Below are 20,630 nucleotides of genomic sequence, written 5' to 3'. Positions count from 1 at the left end.
GAGTCACTTCATCCCCTTGATCATTTTGGTTGCCCTTTTCTGAACCTTTTCCAGCTCTACAATATATTTTTTGAGGTGAGGTGACCAGAACTGTACAAAGTATTCCAAATGCGACTACACCATAGATTTATACAACTGCATTATATCAGCAGTTTTATTTTCAGTATGTTTCCTAATGATCCCTAGCATAGCATTTGCCTTTTTCACAGCTGCCGCACACTGGATCGAAATCTTCATCAAACTATCCACTAGGACCCCAAGATGTAGTTCCTGATCAGTCACCATTAGCGTTTATGTGAAATATGCATTTTATACTTGTTTACATTGAATTGCACTTGCCATTTTACTGCCCATTTACTCAGTTTGGAGAGGTCCTTTTGGAGCTCTTCGCAATCCTTTTTTGTTTTAAGAATCCTAAACAATTTAGTATCATCAGCAAATTTGGCTACCTCACTGCTCACCCCTAACTCTAGATCATTTATGAACATGTTAAAAAGCACAGGCCCCAATACTGATCCTTAGGGCCCTCCACTTTCTACAGCCCTCCACTGGGAGAACTGTCTGTTTATTCCTATTCTCTACTTCCTGCTACGTAAAAGATTCCTGATCCACAAGAGGACCTCTCCTCTTATTCCATGACTGCTAAGCTTACTCAGGAGTCTTTTGTGAGGTACCTTGTCAAAAGCTTTTTGAAAGTCCAAGTATACTGTGTCAACTGGATCACCTCTAGAGTTAATGCTCTCAGAGAGCTCCAGTAGGTTGGTGAGACAAGACTTACCCTTGCAGAAGTCATGCTGCTCCTGCTTCAGCAAGGCTCACTCTTCTATATTCTTGGGTATTTTTTCTTTAACAATACTTTCTACCAATTTTCCCAGGACAGACATTAAGCTAACTGGCCTGTAATTTCCAGGATCCCCTCTGGATCCCTTTTTAAAGATTGGCATTATATTAGCCACTTTCCTGTTCTCAGCTATGGAGGCAGATCTGAGGGACAAGTTACATATTTTTGTTAGAAGATCACAATTTCAATTTGAGCTCATTTTTTCTGGTCTTTAGAATCTCCATAGTTTGCCCTTTTTCCCTAGCAATCAGAATCCTTCTTTCCTGTGCTGGGTTCACCTGAGATCAGATATTCCCTAGAAATTATTTTCTACAAATACTACTACACAGTAAGTGTGTGTGAATGTGAAAGAGACCCCCCCCTCCAAATTGCAAGAGCTAAAGAGGAGCTAAAGTCAGGGACTCACTAAGAATTCACTGCATAGTTAACTGTCTATGCATGTCTACTCAGAAGTACATTTCTTTGTGTTTAGTGGAGCTTAGTTCCAGTAACTGGGTACAGATTGGCACCCTAGTCTTTGGTTTAGGTTGGCATTGTGGGAAAAACTGGGTTCTTGTGTCTTTAATTGCTGTCTAGCAGGCAGAAATTCAGCAGGTCACACCTTTTCTAGTATGGCAATATAATTATGGGAAAAACTGCAGCTTGACTACTCTCTCATTTTGGAGATAGTCAGAATCATAGAATAGCTATAATCTGGTAATAGCATGATCCTTCCTCTACCTCCAACCAGAGACAGGAATCACTGCTTTGGTGGGCCATTTTTGGTTTGTTTTTTAAAAAAATGCTTTTGCAAACATACTTCTGCAACTGCTAGGCATTCAGCCATTACCTCTGAAAACAAGTGTGGTGTAGTGGTTAGAGTGTCAGTCTAGGACCTGGGAGACCAGGGTTCAAATCCCAGCTCAGCCATGAAGCCGACTGGGTGAACTTGTGCCAGTCACTATCTCTCAGCCTAATCTACCTCACAGGGTTGTTGTGATAACACAGAGAGGGAGAAATGTATATGCCACCTGGAGCTCTTTACAGCAAAGATGGGATATAAATGTAAAAATAAATAAGAATTGAAAATAATGCAGTGAACAAATGCATCTTTTCTCTGTCATCACTGATGAAGGCAAAAATTCCAAGATCTATAGAATGTTAAGTACAGATCTATAGCTTTGGTACTTGCTGTAATTTCATTCATATCCTGCTATCAGTGTACATGGTGCCCTGCAGAGTTGCATAGGAAACAATCTGAAGCAAACAAGAGTGAGAGAAAGGGACCGACAATAGCCAGGAAGAAAGAATGTGTGCAGATGCCATTACATCTGCTTAAAGCTTGGTTATAGTTGGGAATAACCATTAGCAAACAAGCCAAAGACCAGGAGAATAAAGTGGGGAAATGGCCTTAGCTCAGTGGTAGAGCATCTCCCTGGTATGCAGAAGGTCCCAGGTTGAGGGGAATGCCCCTACCTGAAACCCTGGAGAGCTGGAGGTAGACAACACTAAGTTTGATGGTCTTGATGATCTTACTCAGTACAAGGCAGCTCCCTATGCCCCCCTGTGGGTTTGAAGGAAGGGTTGGCACCACATGCATATTTGGGAGGGAGTTTAGTGCATAGGGTCAGCAAGAGAGAACAGGTGGGCTTGTTTAAAGGAGCAGATATTCCATCACCTGTGGGTGTTAGAGTTGGAGTAATGGTCACAGGTGAGGGCATGATAAGGAATAAAAGCCTGTGTTTGACCATTTTTGTGCCTATTTTCTCTTTCTCCCTTCCACCCCAATTTTATTTTAGTTGGAAATAGAAGCTGGGGGCGTTTGCAGGACTGTCTAGTGGGCTCACGCTACTTTTTTTTCAAGTGTGTGTGTTAAACTGGAAAGCTTGTCCAATAACCTCCTTTTTCTAGTTCTTCATTACACCTGCCTTGTTGGGATCCAGAGCAACTGGTAAAATGATCAGGGTGTGGGTGCTTCATTGGATGAACTGAGAATCCAAGAAGCTGTATGTAGCATCTTCCTTGCCTCTGAATCCACTGAAGTTTTCTAGATTGACTTCCACTAGCTGGAAGCTGAAGGGGCCAGGCTTATTGCAAGAGATGTATAATAATAATGTCTGCTGGAACAGAATCAGGGAAGGTATAGCCCCTTTCCCAGGTGATAATAGAAGCACATCTCATCTCTTGTGATGATGCTTGTCAGGCCGTTGATCCATCTTAATGGATTTTATTGTATTTTGTATTAATCTGTTGTTCACCGCCCAGAGAGCTATGCTAGTCGGGCGGTATATAAATTTAATAAATAAATAATAATAATAATAAATATGAAAACAGTCTAAGAACCATGAAGAGGACCCAGCATTTCCATTAAGCCAACAAATCATTCTGTTTTAACTGGCTCAAGCAAAAACTAATTTTTAACACAAAATATTCCAATTAGTTTTCATGTTCAGTAGATGCTTTAAATATAAGAACTGATGGCCTAAAGTGAAGAGTTGACATTTATCTACCGAAAAGAGAAGGTTTAAAATTAAGGACAAATAGTTTTCAAAACTTTTGGGAAGGCACAGCTGATAAAAATCTAGTGCTCACTTGTGTGCAGCTTGTGAAGAAGCTATATATACCTATTCATGAAAGAAAGAATATGGAAGCACCAAGTAATATCTATCATATCAAATATTGTATAAATTTTAGTTGCATGTCTATATAAGTAATATTTTTATACTGGGAATTACCTATTTGCATATTTTGATGCTTTTCACACCTGTGGATTCTGGAATCTTTCAGTAAAAAGTGATATAAATAACAAAATATTATCCACCAGCAAAAAAGGACTGTTGCACAATATGCTTAGTAGAAAGTAAGAGTTGAACAAAATGGACTTACTTCCAAGAAAACATGCATAATATTGGACTGTTCTCTGTTCCGACTGTAACTATAAGTTTGTATCTACAAATACTTTTGAATTTTTGCTCTTGTGATTAACTCACATGGTAGCATAGCTTCTAAGAGAGTCTTGTTTAATGTACAATCTGTATTAGCATAAAGAGTTGCTGTTGTCACAAAACTTTTCCTTGTATTGAACAGTTTCCTTGTATTGAACAGTGTCTGACAAAATTTTGTTTCAGTTTCTTCACAGCACTTCATTTCCACTGTTAAAGTTGTGCTTTTATTATTATCTTCTGCTGTCTTTAAAACCTTTTTAAAAATCTTATGTAAGAAAAATGTAAAAATGGCGAGAAATTATTTTAAATTTAGGGTATTCCACTATTAAGCATAATTTTTTTAATCTCCATACTCTAAATCAAGGGGAACATCTCTCTGGCCTGAGGCATCCAGTGGCAAAGTTATATAGAGGAACATTTGGTGTGCTCAGAAACTTCATAATTCCCCAGGGTGTGTTCTCATAGTGAGATATTGAAGACCATCCACTAGCACCAGCCCCTCATCAAATCGTATCAGTTCAGTTAAATTTGAGACAGGTTTTTATTAGGTTTCTCATGTGAGAAAATGCATTCATTTATATGCATGTTCAGGAAAACATATGCTAAATCTTTCGTGTCACATTTTTCTTTCTCACTTTTTTTGATACTGCAAATGAATATATCATCACTTTCATCCAAGTGCCAGTGTTCAGGAGCCGCTGCTTCTGGAAAGATTTTCTTTCTATTCCACTTCCTACCCTCCCATTAGCTTCTTGGGCACAAATTATTCTCTCTCACAAAGCTCTGTCTTTAAACTGCTTTAAAAGGGGTGCATGAAGAGCTTGAATACTTTACCAGTGCACAATTGCCGTGCAACTGGAAGAATAGTTATTTCAAATATTTCATCTTTTAAATATTTCTTTGACTTCTTGAGTGGCATACACCTGAAAAAGAGAGCCATTAATGCTAGAAACTTCTGGAAACCAAATCTAACACCTCCACCAGTTCAATTGTGTTGTAACAACTGATGGAGTTTTGTTTTTGTTCTTAGATTTAAGCATTGCTTAAAATAATATTTTAAAGGTGATACTAGGTTTCTCTTTGTTTTTCTCTGCTGAAATTTTAAGAATGTTTTTGTTCTGAATGTTTCTTTGAATTGCTTCCAGGACATAAACAGAGACAAGGCATGATTTACATCTAATGTTTCTGGAATGTATTTCTGTTACTAAGTGAGGGATGCCTTTTGATACGAATTTCCAATTAAATTATTCTCTAACTGTGTCTGAGATAATGTATATTACATCTCAGGTTGCTAGAGTTAATCTTGTTCAAAAAGAGACTTTAGTACACTTGTATTAAGGATTTCATATAGCCCCACTCAATTACACTGTGTGACTTGACAGGAGAGCCCTCTTCCTTCAAACAGAAGTTATTTATTTTGGTATTGATTCACCAATATGGAGTCACTGAGCTTTGTTTCAGAAAAATAGAGGAAAACAGGAAGTCTTTTATAAATACCTTTCACAAATCCGAAGCTTAATACAGTCCTTTCTTTTTTGGAAAAAATATTCATTGTTATGCAGTGGGTAACTATTTGCATGCATATATGACACATGTTGCTTTGCTCAGATGTTTTGATGGCATTCAGCTAGGGGTAGCTACCCTGACCTGGGGACCAGAAAGCCAATTTTTCTGGGTCCCAAGCTCCTTCTGGTTTTGGTGGGAGCAAAAAGAAATAAACTCCGTCCTCATCTGAGCTGCACAGGAGGAGGGAGACATTATGTAGGATGGCCACATCCCCTGCTGGCATGAGAGCTGACCGAGGATAAAGGTTAGCCATCCTTGCATTAGACAAATAAAGGTCAAGTGAATAACTGCCACTAAAATTTATTGAGGGGAGTACAAGCATGGTCTTGCCTGTGTAGCAATCATGATGCCCCATCCACATCTACTGTAGTCCCCAATGAGGTGTCCAGTGCAACGCCTGCTGCAACTTCTTGGGAACGGTTTCAGTTGATGCCGCCTGATGACATAGACAAGGTACTTGCGATGATGCGGCCAGCAACATGTCCTCTCAACCCTTGTCCTTCTTGGCTTATTAAAGCTTGCCGAGGAGGTTTGACTGAGTGAATCCAGGGTGTGGTCAACACATCATTGCTGGAGGGAGTGATTCCAGCTGCCCTGAAAGAGGCGGTGATCTGACCACTCCTGAAAAATCCCACCCTGGACTCATTGGTTTGCGACAATTCAAATATCCCCTTCTTAGGGAAGATGATTGAGAGAGTTGTGGTGCAGCAATCGCGAGTACTCTTGGATGAAACAGATTATCTCGATCCATTCCAGTCTGGGTTCAGACCTGGTTATGGGACTGAATTGGCCTTGGTCGCCCTGATGGATGACCTTTATCAGGAGAAGGACAAGGGGAGTGCGACCCTGTTACTCCTATTTGATCTCTCAGTGGCTTTTGATACCATTGACCCTGGTATCCTTCTGGGCCGACTTGGTGAGGTGGGTATTGGAGGCACTGTTTTACAGTGGTTCCGATCCTATCTCCAGGGTCGCTCTCAGAGAATAGCACTGGGTCACTGTCTTTCGGCCCCCTGGCAGCTGTGCTGTGGGGTGCCGCAGGGTACCATCTTGTCCCCCATGCTGTTTAACATCAATATGAAGCCCTTGGGAGCAGTCATCATGAGCTTTTGGGGTGAGGTGTCAGCAGTATGCTGATGATACCCAGCTCTATTTCTCTGTAGCATCTGAATCAGGAGAGGCCGTGCAAGCCCTTGACTGCTGCCTGGACTCGGTGGTGGGAATTATGAGGGCCAATAAGCTGAGTCTGAATCCCAGCAAGATGGAGACACTGTGGGTTGGTGGTTCCCATGTTCAGACAATTGGTCATTTGCCTGCTTTAGATGAGGTCATACTTCCTCTGAAAGAGCAGGTTCGCAGTCTGGAGGTGCTCCTGGTTCCAGCTCTGTCGCTAGAGGTCCAGGTGACTTCACTGGGTAGGAGTGCCTTTTACCAGCTTCTGCTGGTAAGACAGCTGTGGCCGTTTCTGGGCCGGGATAGCCTGACCACTCTTGTCCATACAATGGTTACCTCCAGGCTGCATTACTGTAATATGCTTTATGTGGGGCTGTCCGGAAGCTGCAGCTGGTGCAAAATGCGGTGGCGAGACTGCTGACTGGGGCAGGGTATTGCCAACATGTCACCCCACTGCTGAAAGAATTGCACGGGCTGCCCATTAGCTAATGGGCCTAGTTCAAGGTTCTAGTTTTGGTGTACAAAGCCTATACAGCTCGAGACCAGGATACCTAAAAGACCGTTTTATCCCTTATATACCCAGTCGATCACTGCACTTTGCAGGTGAGGGCCTCCTGCAGATACCATCTTATCAGGAGATCTGTTCTGTACAACATAGGAAACGGACCTTTAGTGTGGCAGCACCTACCCTGTGGAATTCCCTCCCCTTAAATATTAGACAGGCACCATCTCTGCTATCTTTTTGGCGCCTATTGAAGACTTTCCTCTTTCAGCACGCCTTTTAAGTTGAGACCTTATCCCAGTCTACTTCTGTGTTGGAATTGCTTTTTAATATGTTTTTAAACCTTTTTTAAAAAATACATGTTTTTAAACCTTTAAAAAATATTTTTAAAGCTTTTGAAAAAAAGTTTTTAAAGATGTTTTGTTTTAATATATTTTAATGTCTGTTTTTATGATGTTTTAAAGTGTTTTTAGTGCTTTTGTTTGCCGCCCTGGGTTCCTGCTAGGAGGAAGAGTGGGATATAAATTACATAATAAATAAATAAATAAACCTTAAACAAGATATTATCCACCAGCAAAAAAGGACTGTTGCACAATATGCTTAGTAGAAAGTAAGAGTTGAACAAAATGGACTTACTTCCAAGAAAACATGCATAATATTGGACTGTTCTCTGTTCCGACTGTAACTATAAGTTTGTATCTACAAATACTTTTGAATTTTTGCTCTTGTGATTAACTCACATGGTAGCATAGCTTCTAAGAGAGTCTTGTTTAATGTACAATCTGTATTAGCATAAAGAGTTGCTGTTGTCACAAAACTTTTCCTTGTATTGAACAGTTAGTTAAGTATAAAGCTTTCAAGTTCAAGGGGCAAAAGCTATCTTAATGAAGAACAGCTTCAAAGGTTTTCAGTAAAGATTAAATTCCAGGAAAGGTGCTACATGTTTCCCTACTAAGAATTTTCTGTTTTTCATTTTCTAAGAAATCTTGATGTCATTAGGAATAGTGAAGTTTCTATCTCCCTGTCTGGAATAGTTACATGTAAGAACAAGTGAAAAATTTGGATGCAATCCAGGACTCATGGAAGTCAGCAGCAAAACTCTTGGTGATTTTTGTGTGTTTCTTGCTCTCATCCTTAAATTGGCTGCTTTAAATTCATAATCTTTAACTAAGTTTACACTTTCCAGCCATCCCTATTTATCTCTTTGCTTCTAGGTTGAGATTTTTTGCAATGTCAGGCACACCTCAAAACCCAGGTAATACAAGAGACTACAAGGATCAATGCAGGTAACATAGTTCAAAACAGTGATTTTGGCACATAAGCAGTACTCTTGGCCAGTACCTGTGCCATAGGTGAGGTACTGTCTGGTGCTATATATTGAATGTAAGTACCCTATTGTACCTTACCTATTAGTTTTGCCTATCTGACTACAAAATACTCTTGTCTTTCTTGGAGTTCAGCTGAAACCCTTCATCTGAAATTTTTAGTGTTTAGGAGGTCGAGGAGTGAGACAGCAAAAACATGCAGATTTTTTACTAAATGTGGAAAAATACGGGTTTTAATTGTAGAAATATGAATCTTTTAAAGCTAATATTTCAAAAAATCTTTGTCATCAGTTCAAAGCCCAAGAACGTGTAATTAACTAGCTCATACTTCACTCATCACCCATGCTTCTTTCATCTCCCTTTGTCTCCTCCACAGCTGAAATTTAAAGCTGCAAGCCCTTTTGTGGCAGAGACTTGTATTTTATACTGTCTCGTTCTTCAAAGCGCCACATTCATCTGTGCTGCTACATAAATATTCTTTGCCATGATCACTATCAAACCTCATACATATTGACTTAGAAATCTCTCTCTCTTCAATCTGACTAAGTGTACCAAAGAGTGCAGCCTTTAGTATCCCTGTTTTTGCTGCCAAATATTGGAGTGTGTTCAAATGCAGATCTTTGGAATCATGGTAAAAGTGGCATTTTTAAAAACCCTTCATGTTTGTTTAATGAAAAACAAAATTCTTCTTCAGCTACCATCCAGTCATGTAGTCCAGTCTGTTTAACAGTGAGAGTTTTCCAAGAAGGCAGGAAACAGTAAAAGGGCAAGGCTTCCAAAGCTCTCCTGTTTGGTTTACAAAACCCTTGTTTTCTTAACACTAGTGACTAGAACTCTCTTTCTCTCTCCGCCCCCTTTCTCAGAATCCCATCTCTAGGAAATCCAGAGTGCTGCAGAACTGTGAAGCACTTAGATTTACAACAGATAACTCAAAGTCTCTTGCTTGAAATAATCCACTGCTCAAAAAACCAAACCTACCAAACATTTCTCTTATGTGTATAGCTCTTTTCCTTTTCTTTTTTCATTTGCTTTGTAAAGCGACTCTATAAAGGTAGCGTTGGATAAAGGGCAAAATAAAATATTGGAGCTTCTGGTTAGAAAATGATTGAGATCCTGGCATTATGTGGGTTGCCTGAAAAGTCGAAACTAGATTTTAATTCATGAAGCTTTCAGTGACACCTTAAATCTAAACCCAGACTATAAAGTGAAGTATAGCATTAGCAGCCTATATATCCTCCAGCTTTCTGCTTTTCTACTGCCAATCCATTATCTTATTTTCCAGATCTCGCAACTCTTTCTTCCCCCTTCATCACCCCCAGAGCTGCTGGTAGTCAATGTGGACCCAATGGTTTGTCCTAGTATAATACAGCTTTCTGTGTTCTTCATGCCACCAGCAAGTGTAGCTCACTTTGTAGTGACAGAGGATAGGACTTTCTCTGCAGTGGCACCCTGATTGTGGAATTCCCTCCCCTTCAAGGTGTGGATGGTCCTAAGGCTCTTGGGCTTCCAGGAGCTGATCAAGATGTATTTGTTTACCGGTACCTTTAGTGGAAGTTGAATGACTTATTTTAATGGCTTGCTATGACATGCTGCTGCTATATATTTTCAGATTAGATTTTTTTTGTTCTTTTGAGGTTTTTAAAAGTGTTTTATTGCTAGGAGATTGTCGTTGGCTATGTTTTGTGATCTATTTGATGAAGGGTCATCTGTTTTGTGATCTATTTGATGAAGGGTCATCTGTTTTGTGATCTATTTGATGAAGAGTCATCTAAAAGTGCAACAAATAAGTAGAACAGACTTCTCTGAATGTCAGTGGCTAAATGTGAGGTCAAGGCTTAGTAAAAGATTTTTTTTAAAGGTGAAAGTGTAACATGTAATGCAAGGCACAAGTTTGTAAAAATGATTAATTATGCACAAATAAATCCTTAAATGAGTGTGTGTTTCATTGTTTTAACTTGACCCTCAAGCTACATTTCTATTCTTCAGGATTTCTACAATTCTGAATAACAGATTGACGTAAGAACTTCTTCTATCAGGACTTCAAAATGTACTAACTGGCACAAGTTCAAAGGAGACTAAAGTTGCAGTCCTGTACCCAGTTACTGGGGTGTAAGTCCCATTAAATTCAATGGGACTTATTACTGAGGAGTTATTTATAAGATTGTGCTATAAACCTGCACACTTATGAATTTAGTGAAGATTACCCCTGAGCAAACATGCATAAGATTGAGTTGTGCGAGATTTAAGTTTTAGGGTTCTTCTCTAGGCAACCTTGCTGGAATGTTTCTTTGTCCACAAAGCTGACAATAAGTTCCAGATGGCTCACGTCTCCTAGTGTCTAACAAATCAGCTAATGTTCGCAGAAAACTGGCAGATGGGGTACAATTCTGCCCCTGACACCAGAAGAAATTTAGTGATGGAATGTTAATGACTGGGGGTGACATTCAGCACTAGTCCTAGGCAGAGTAGACCCATTGAAGTTAATGGACATAACTAAATTAATTTCAGTGGGTCTATTCTGAGTAGGGTTAGCATTGAATTCAACTCTGAATGATACTATTCAGTTTTGCTCCTGTATGTACTTGAAATATGTTTTTGTTTTTAATGTACAGGTAAGACCACTGCAATGCCAGAGATACCCTGGGTCTCCAATGTTCCTTTCTGCAAAGGTTACCCTGGACTCTTCATTTTGTTTTTATATCCAGACTTTCCAATCTTCTCAGTTCTATATATAAAGGCAAATAGATTCTATGATTCTAAACATAGTTACTCTCAAAGGAACTGTGTCTCTGAGGCTGCAGGACTTGCATCAAACACACAAGACTCTCTAGTTACCGTTACACTACCATTGCTGTTTGTTTTGCTCTTGTGGTTCTTGGTTTCATCTCAATCCCTCTGGCTTCCAGAAATCAAAACTGTTCCAGTTCAGAATTGTAGAGAATTTTATATTTGTGTAGGAGCAAGGTTAAAATAGCTCTTGCTTAGCTTGAAGTCTTAGTAATTGGGGGGCAGGGAGAGGGTGGGTTAAATAGCATCGGAAGCTTAGTGAAAATAGAAAATGTGTAATGTGTTGTGCAACTTGCCATCTGCAGAAGTTTAATGTAACAGTACTATGTACATCTAGAACCCCAGTACTATACTGAGCTGTGATAAATACAGGCTGCCATCTACAAGCATGCTTATAGATTTGAATACAACTACTTTGGAGCAAATTGTTGTGGATTGTAGCTTTCTTTGTAACAACCAGACATACTCTGAATATATAAACTTTTTTTTTAAAAAAAAGAGCACCATATATTCAGTTACTAAACCTTTCTAACAAATGTCAGTAACGTTGCAAGGGTTTAGTCATCCAGGGTCTTGGTATGACTTAGACCCCTTACCTTTTTGGGAGACAGGTCCCAACAGGGTCCCTATGTCTCCAGCATCCTACAAGCCAATCAGCATGAAAGGGGTGCGTGTTAGCCACTGGAAAGAGTCTTTTCACATGCTTCCTTGTCCTTTCTTGCTGATTGAAGCCAATCAGAGTGAAAGGAGGTGAATCAGCCACTGAGAAGATTCATTTCAGTAGCTAACCCTTCGCTCTTTCATGTATATTGGCTCCTAGGGATATCTGTTGTTGTGGGAGAAGGCATTAACTAGGATCACATTCTCAACGCAGCAGCGAAAAGGGGGAGGGGATGTGACTGTAACTATCAAGAAGGGACCCTACTTTTCTGAATTTGCTACAACGCTACAGGTAACATGGTATTTCATATTCATTATATAGAATATAAATAGGTGGGGCAGCAATAACCTTCTGAAGTTTTGATTTCTGTATCCCAAATAACAGATTTCCATAGCAAAACTGTTGCCCTACATGAAATTCAACTGGATGAATGCATATTTCCATCTTTCACTATTTTCAAGCCAAGCGTTGACTTTTGTGAATTTTGGCAACGTCTAGTTATAATAAGCAAAAATGTGAAATGTGCATTCAGTTGCTGCTTTCTTCTGCTTTCTCATCTTTTCTTCCTGTTGATTTCTCTGCAAACTTCTAGCATTTGCTGTTTTTTCCCTTTCAGACATAGGAACTGAGATGCTAGGCACATTTCCCTTGCTCCCAGCATTAGCCACTGCACTACAACAGAGTTCTTTGCCAGGGTGGACCACTTTCCAGCACCACACACAGAGTCTAGACTCTAGTCACTGAGCAGCTTCCTGCAGCTCCACATCTCTGTTCTGCATTCCATTAAGACACAGATGGGTATCCTGTGGCCCTTCAGTTGTTGGACTCCAACATCTGTCAGCCCCAGCTAACATGACCGATAGTCAGGGTTGATGAGAGTAGGTGTGTCCAACAGCATCTGTATGTATATTATATTTCTCAAAATTTAGTTTTGCTTTGGAAATCTGCAGTCAGTATTCTAACCCCTGCAGCAATTATTTCTGTGTTAAAACATCTGTAAAAAGTGTCAAATAGAAAGGCTTAATAATCCTTATAGAGTAAATTATAATCTCTACCAAAATGTTTCCCTGTTTTTAGAGCAATTTCCTGATTGGCTTTTTCCTTTATTCGATTTTTCTTTGGCTGTTTTGTCCCTAAAATGTGTACACTCAGTACAAATATTTGTTTTTAGTTTTATAGTGCCCATGTTGGGGTTAAATTGAAATCCCCAGTGCTTGTAAAACTATAGTTCACTTGTCCTATCTAAACCAGCTTGGGCTTTATGGGAAATAGAACCAAAGTGGCCTTTATTTGACTTTTGATATAAAATGTCGGTTTATTTCCTGGTGACCTGACCCTTACCTACATTCCAGTGGCTCGCATAATAAAAGCCGGTTTAAGCTGGACACGTCCCTACTATGTATCTCTTGTATCACATCCATGCCTATGACCTTGTTTATTGCTATAAAGGTGCCTTGCATAGAAATGTTATAAGCTGTTCCGCTGCCCCTCAGATCTTGACTTGTGAAACCCTTTGATATGCAAGCGTAGTAATTTTCATGTCTGTCTCCTACCCATGGGGCGCCCGGTTGCAGCCGGCCACCCCTTTACTCTTCCCTTCTTCTGTAGTTGCATAGTGCTTATCTCTAGGACATGCGAAGTATGCAGACATGGAATCTAAGAGATAATCTTAGTGTTTCCACTTTCGTCCTTCCCCCTACACCCCTTTACCTCCTTTTGTCTGCCCCAAAGCTATAGTGTCTAGCAACTGCTTCTTTTGTATTTTGTGACGTATGCCCGATACTGTAAACTTCGGGGTGAGCCTATATAAACCCTATGACACCAATAAACGAGGTTCCCATGCTGGCCTGCTTCGGCTTGTAAGTATTGGGTCCCCTTTGCAAAGGTTTTTGTCTCGTGTTACTTGATCTCTGATAGTGGGTTCATTTGCACTCAACTCCGCACTCTTCCCGGGTGTAATAAGCGAGTTGGGGTTGACAGGGCGACTTGCGTGTTGGGTTTGGACCTAACAATCACCTTACATAAAATCTGTTAAACTGAGGTGAAGAGAAAATTATTAGCTGCTTGGTATGCATACATTTGTTAGGCCTATTTCAACTTTCAGAAGAAACCACTTAATTAAAACTATAGAAGTTATATTAAGTCTCCTAAGGCACATACAAACATGCTTCTTTGGGTTTGCAGACCATTCCTATAGATGTTTACTCTGAAATTCAATGGGACTCTAAGGGCTTATCTCTAGGATTGTAGCCCTCATTTTAATGGCCAACATAGCTGTGCAAACTCCAGGCTTAAAATAATTATAAAGCTGCGAGAGTCCCAGGCTATGGTCTGAAGGCACATAAGACCAGCTCCCTGCTGAAGCTAAGCAGGGTCAGGTCTGCTCAGTGCCTGGATGGGAGACTGCTTGGGAACCATATGTAATCTGCCTTGGGTTTCATGAAAAGAAAAGCGGGGTATAAATGTAATAAATAAATAAATAAATAATATGTTGGAGAAGATCATGCACTCAATACAGGCAATCTGAACTGGAGTTTAAAAACTACAAGGTCATCAAGGCAGTTGATGGACTTATGTGGTGTCCTAAATTTACGAGATACCCTATGTTTCTTTTTCTACATGCAGGCTAGTCTTTCTTCCTTCCTAGCTTGCCGTAGCAGTAAATTAGAGACTATTAAACTTTATTGCTAGTGTGTGCTTTGCCAGTGTTTGCTTTGTTGTTATGTTTATTTTATTATTACATTTATATCCCACCTTTCCTCCAAGGAATTCAAGATGACATACATGTTTTCCCCCCTCTCCATTTTATCCCCACAACAACCTTGAGAGGTAGGTTAGACTGAGAGGCAGTGACTGGCGCAAAGGTCACCCACTAAGGTTAATGTCTGAGTGGGGATTTGAACCTTGGTCTCCCAGGTCCTAGTCTGACACTCTAACACAGCCTTTCCCAACCCGTGTGCCTCCAGATGTTGTTGGACCACAACTCCCATCAGCCTCAGGCACACTGGTTGGGAAAGGCTGCTCTAACACTTTGCAACTGTTAGAGTGGCGTTGCTATGGCTTTTTGCCATGTTGCAACAATTGCAATAAGTCTAATTTTTTATAAATGTATACTCTTGGTATTCATTACATCACATACAGCAGGGTATTGATAACTGTAACAATTACTTTAAAAACTTGTCCTCTGCCAGCCCACTCACCTGCATACAATTCCACGCACTTGCCTGCCTGCAGTTTCTTGTCTGTTATGGCTGCTACTCTCCCCTTGAGCTGCCCATAAAGTGCGAACTGCTCCACCACACATCACAATGGGCATTTCACTGGTAACTGATAAGCATCTCACTATACATACTGTCTCTGTGTTTGAATAATGGAGTAATGTTTATGTCTTGAAAAGCTTGCCTTTACAGGCCGTGATTTATCTCCACTGTGTTGTCACAACGCACCCTTATGTGAATTCAGCTGTTGAGTCAAGAGCTTCTTAAAATCTGTTATTCACTCTGTGAGTTGTAGTTTCTTTCCGTGCTTGTGTTTGAATCCCTGTGGGAACCCTTGTGTTGGTTAATTATTTATAAGTGGTCAATACTATACTAGGTTTACAGTGTGTTTATTTTGGATTGCCATTTGCATTCACTAGTTTTCTTTTGCTTCAGAGCCAGAGTGCGATGGGAGTATTTTCCTAGCAGAAACCTGTTCTTTTTGTGATGGGTGGGTGGAAGGATAAGAATTTGATATACCAGCAGTGTAGAAACAAATGCAAATATTTAACAAGCCAGAGATCCTATAGTAGAAGAGGACTTCCAAACCTATCTTGATTGCACACTTTGAAACCTATCTTTGCAGCCTGAAGGGATAGATATTTTTTTGGGGGGGGGATGTTTTTTTTGGGGGGGAAAGAAAGTCTGAGATTTTGAAGGATGCTGAATTGTGCTCCCACTATCAGTGTTTGTCACTGGCTCTGGGTACCTAAAACATATCTGCAATATTAATAGTATATACCAGGGATCGCCAACCTGATGCCTTCGGTCACCATTGCACCCATCAGTACCTCTTACGGCACCTGTGAAAGTAAACATCCCCTCAAAAATCCACAGTGCACAAATGTTGGCATCTGCTTCTGAATATTTTTACAGAGGATGAGTGGAGAGTCCTGGCCCCACATTGCATTCATTTTTCTTGCTTTCTTTCCCCCCCCGGCACATAACAACAAATAGCAGCTCCTAGGATGTAATTCTGTGCGAGGTCAGTACTGACCTAAAAGGCTTCCCACTGTATCTGCTTCTAGCACATGCAGTCGCTTTACTACTTATAGCGTAAGAATGTACAGATGCAAGGACCAATTGCAATCCCTGTTTCTCCTACCTCAGTGTAGCGTTCAAAGCCATGCACAGCCTTTCAAAAATAAAAAAGCTTATTCCTTTTAAGATAAACATTGTATAAATGGGAGAAAAGAAGCCTCTGTTTCAAGCAACAGCTCTGTAATAAAAAATAAGGGATGATTATAGGGAAGTTTAGTGACACTGGCAATCAGAAAGAAAGACAAATGGAAAATTCAGACATAGTAGCCCTTAAACCCATTTATGAACACTACATTTTAAAAGTTGTAGCAAATAGCCCAGTTTCTCTCTGAAATGTGGTGTTCATAGATGGGTTTAAGGGCTACTGTTTCTGAATTTTCCATTTGTCTTAGCCAGGTTAGCCAGCCTTGCTCTAACCAGTATCCGGTTAGATACTGCCATGCACTCCCAGTCCACCTTGTAGCTTCTAATGTATTTCTTTATTATTCTGTAAACTCTTACTGAAACCCGTGTGTTCCAGCTATGAATAGATAACATTACTTTCAACGCTGCATTTGAAATTATTACCATGATTTATTTAAACTCCTATAGTCTACCATGCTAGCATCATTAGGCTGCCAATAAAACAATGCATTAAACATTTTTAGTGGGGATACTGCATGGGCAAGGAATTGCTCGAGTGGCACAGTTTTTATTTCTTGTTCTTCCTCTAATATCCTGCATGAATAGACTTGAGTCATTATACTTATTTGCACTCTTCTGTCCCCTGGCCTTTGGAGTTTAATTTATGTCTCTTTTCAGGACTCACCTTTTGATTTTTAACCCCTGACTTGGAAATGAATCGTACTTTGCCCTTGTGACATTATTGCCAGCACCCAACCCTTCTGTACCCTGGCAGAATCTTTTACAAGGTACCTTTCTGCTGGTCCTTTGATGGGTCCACATCTGTTGTCTGCAAATCACTACAATATAGACTCAAGTTGAAAACCCATGATTTGTAAGCAGTCTGTAGCTCCCAGGTAAGTCTCATGTGCTTCTTCCCTTCTGGATTGAAAGGTGGGATAGAAATCAAAGTAAAAGCTAAATAGATTAAAAGAGCAGGAAATAGCAAAGAATTGAAATTGTCTTGAACATGGAACTTCAGATGACTGGAAAGAAACGGAGACACAAATTTACTTAGCTGTGACAGCCGTGTCATCTCTTAATCAAATGTCAACTTCAGGGGGCCTATTCATGCAAATTGTGCTGAGCATTGGCTTCAGGGAAACTGAAAGAGTTTCAAAAAAACTAAAAATGCAGGTACAAGCAGCCATCCAACCCTGTCAATGCCATGTGCTTGCCTGAGTAGCAGAATTGATTGGAAATTTCCCTCCCTTGGTGAGTGGGAAACATTTATTTAGCACTCGTGGTTCCTGATAGTCAGAGGGTTTTACCCTTAATTGGTTTCAGAACAAAGATAAAGATAGTGGTCCCTTACCGTGCCAGCTCCATACTTTGGGCATCCCTTGGGCATGACACTTTATTTATTACTACAGTTATATTCCACCTTTCCTCCAAAGCTTAAGGTATACGCGGTTCTCCCTCTCCCCTTTTCATCCTCACAACAACCCAGTGAAGGTAAAGGTAGGCTGAGACACACTGGCTGCTTTCACCCTGCACTTTATTCTGTTATTCTGACAATTTCTTACCTGGTAATTTGCGCATTATATTTGATCTTTCACACAACATACAAGTTAGCTCCAGAATTTCAGTGGAATATAGTGCAAGTTTAGCATAAATTTCCATGATAAATGATACCAGAAACAATCTGTTAGCAAGGCTGGGAACCTGGAAGATCGCAGGAGTTTTTCACTAGCTGTAGCCACTCATGTGACAGGCATCCCAACATGCAGTGCGTCCCTGCCCTTTAGTCATATTGGGGGGGGGGGGTTGCCTGACAAAAATTGTACTGGTATTCCAGCATCGGTACAGACAGTGGCAGCATTTCCTACACACACCCCTGTGTTGATACAACTAAAATAATTTAAAAAGCCAAATCCTAAAAGGAGAGGGCTTGCATCACGATGGGAGGAGATCTTAGATCCCCTACACAGTGGGTGAAGGACAGAAACAAGCTCTGCGAAAGACATTTGTGCGAAATGCCAGTATATCGGCTGAAAAAACTGCTGTTCCGTAACGCAACAAGTGCTGCAGTGTGAAAGGGATTTTAGAAATCTGGACAGAAGTGCTACCTCTTTTTTACCTGTTAAGCTAACACAATCAGCCCCATGTGTGAAAGCAACCACTGATTGGCTCACGGTCATCCAGTGAGCTTCATGGTTGAGTGAGGATTTGAATTCTGGTCTCCCAGGTCACAGTCTAACACTCTAACCACTATACCACACTACTTCTGATAATAATCTTAGTGTTGTCCCTCCCTAAATGGGTCCTCTATCCTTTCCACTATAGCCACTGCCACTTCACTAGTTCTCTTCCTCTGGGCCCAACCTGTATGACCGCCAAGAAGGGAGAGAGCAAGAAGAAGTTGCTGTACCTGTTTGTTCAGAGAGATCAGGTGAACAAGCAACAACAGCAAGCAGCTAGATTAGGGGCTTCATGGGTCAGCAGCATCTCTCAAATGGGGTGTTGGTCTCAGCAAGGGCCTGACATTGCTGACTCTTGACCTTGGTCCCATTACAGACTTGACCAGACAAAAGAACAGCGAATCTTTGTGAAGCAGTATAAGACCAGCTTGTGAGATATTTGGAACATGTTGTAGGAGAGTGCTGTCTGCATATGTGCCTTGCTAATGAGCCTCCTAGGGACATCTGCCTTGCCACTCAAGGAATTGGAAAGCTGAACTAGATGGTCTTATGACTGTTTTTCTGCAGCATTTGTTGTAATTGGAACTAAATATAACGGTAATGGTTGTGCTGTAATCTGTGAGTTTAGCTGCATTATATAATCGCCTCTAGTAAATGGCTTTTTTTATTGCAAGAGTGAACAGCTGTAGCAGAAATTCCAAGTCCATCACCTCAGTTGTTGTGATGCTGCTACCTGTACTAATACTCTTTTTTAGAAATTGCCCTAATGAGAATTTTGTCCTGTCCTGTTGAGTGGTAGTTGTTTTGCAAGCATTCTGTTGATGATACTTGACAGGCTTTCCAATCAAGGGGAAAAGGAGTGAGATTATCATGACAGCTCAAAAGTTTACCATAAAGGCTGCATTCAGACAATTATATCAGCTTAATTAAGCCAAGGTTTGAACAAGCCTTGTGATCCCACATGCAGCCGTTTTACTTCTCCCTTTACATAAACCATGAAACAAGCCAGTTAAATATAATTTCCCTTCATGTCCAAACCAGGAAACTATAGTTGATCACTTCAGAACAGTCCAGACTATGAAGACAACTTCAAACCTCAACTGTTCGGAACCTTTTAACCCAGCTCTGGGGAATCTTTGGCCCTCCAAATATTGAGGAACTACAACTCCCATCATCCTTGACCATTAGGAGTTAAGTAGCTGTGTCAAAAAGTTCATTCATATCTTGTTCTTTGAACATGGCCAGTCTGTGAGTGACTTTCCCCACTGTGCTGACAAATAGCTCTCTCTGTGTGTGTGAATGGATCAAGGGGAATGGGGAGTAACAATAGACTTTATGTAGGCAGAGAGCCCTAGGTTGAGCAGATGTTCAGAGACAATCTGCTCCCAGATTCAAAGTATGTGAGAAAATGGTCACTGCAGTTATTCAGTGGTGAGTGAAGGCATTCTCAATATGCTTAGATACTGGAGGGAAAAAATACCACCTTTTTTTTTTTATAAAGCTGTTGGAAGGAAAGTGAGGTTTAAACTGGAAATGGATCAGTTTGTGGAATGCACAAAATGTCTCTGTTCTCTGATTGTAGTTTGATGGCAAAGAAGATGGGATCAGTGCTTAACTCATAAAAGAGAGGTACTAGGTCTTTAATCAGTCCAAAAGATACCACATCGCTCTGTAGGTACTACTTCTGAATTCTAAGTGTGTAGAAAGGGGAAAAGCTGAAGGCTGGCATTCTGCATATGCTCAGATGTTCTTTATTAATTGTTAAACAGAAAGAAACCATTAATGTCATGGAGTCACTGGCTGACCACAGGCTTATCACTTGCTGCTCTGCTTTAGTTGTCCTTGGCGTTGATAAAGAATCAATGCCCTCTAAGTGGTACAAATACAATAAAGTACATATATGTTTATTTTACTTTGTAGTGTGGTTCACTGGAGCCATCTGCTTGCAGGAACTTTTGATTTCTGCTTGTGGGGCATTTGAGTTTTGGGTTGTGTTCATTGTCTGGAATTACAGGAATGAAATAACTGTGAAGAAATATATATACATATGTGCCCCAACTAATGATTAATAATGAGATGGACTAAGAATGTAATGATAAAAATATATTCAGGACAAATGATGGGCAGATGGGAGAGTATCTTGCTCCAGCAAAGGAACAATTGGGAGCCCACCTTATGCTCCCAATTGTTCCTTTGAAGCCCCACACTTACCAGCCCCAAACTTGGCATTATGTATGATGTCAAGTGTAG

At 40.4% G+C, this 20,630-nt stretch overlaps 1 protein-coding gene across 2 annotated transcripts in view; it reads left to right on the top strand.

Moving 5' to 3' along the window:
* The window catches only part of CRADD (CASP2 and RIPK1 domain containing adaptor with death domain), a 65,670-nt gene that overhangs the window by 23,791 nt on the left and 21,249 nt on the right, over nt 1-20,630 (top strand). Inside the window, exon 3 of one of the 2 annotated variants that reach the window (XM_061639568.1) lies at nt 10,944-11,333. The exons of the other annotated variant lie outside the window; for it this stretch is intronic. Coding sequence (XP_061495552.1) covers nt 10,944-11,305 — 362 coding nt within the window. The 3' untranslated portion in view covers nt 11,306-11,333. Of the gene's footprint in view, nt 1-10,943; nt 11,334-20,630 lie in introns of those variants that run through there. 2 annotated transcript variants of the gene reach the window in all.

The sequence above is a fragment of the Rhineura floridana genome, chromosome 8 (genome assembly GCF_030035675.1).
Source record: "Rhineura floridana isolate rRhiFlo1 chromosome 8, rRhiFlo1.hap2, whole genome shotgun sequence".
In the NCBI taxonomy this organism is placed as follows: Eukaryota; Metazoa; Chordata; class Lepidosauria; order Squamata; family Rhineuridae; genus Rhineura; species Rhineura floridana.
The sequence above is the reverse complement of the archived record's forward strand: the minus strand, read 5'-3'. Positions and strand labels throughout refer to the sequence as shown.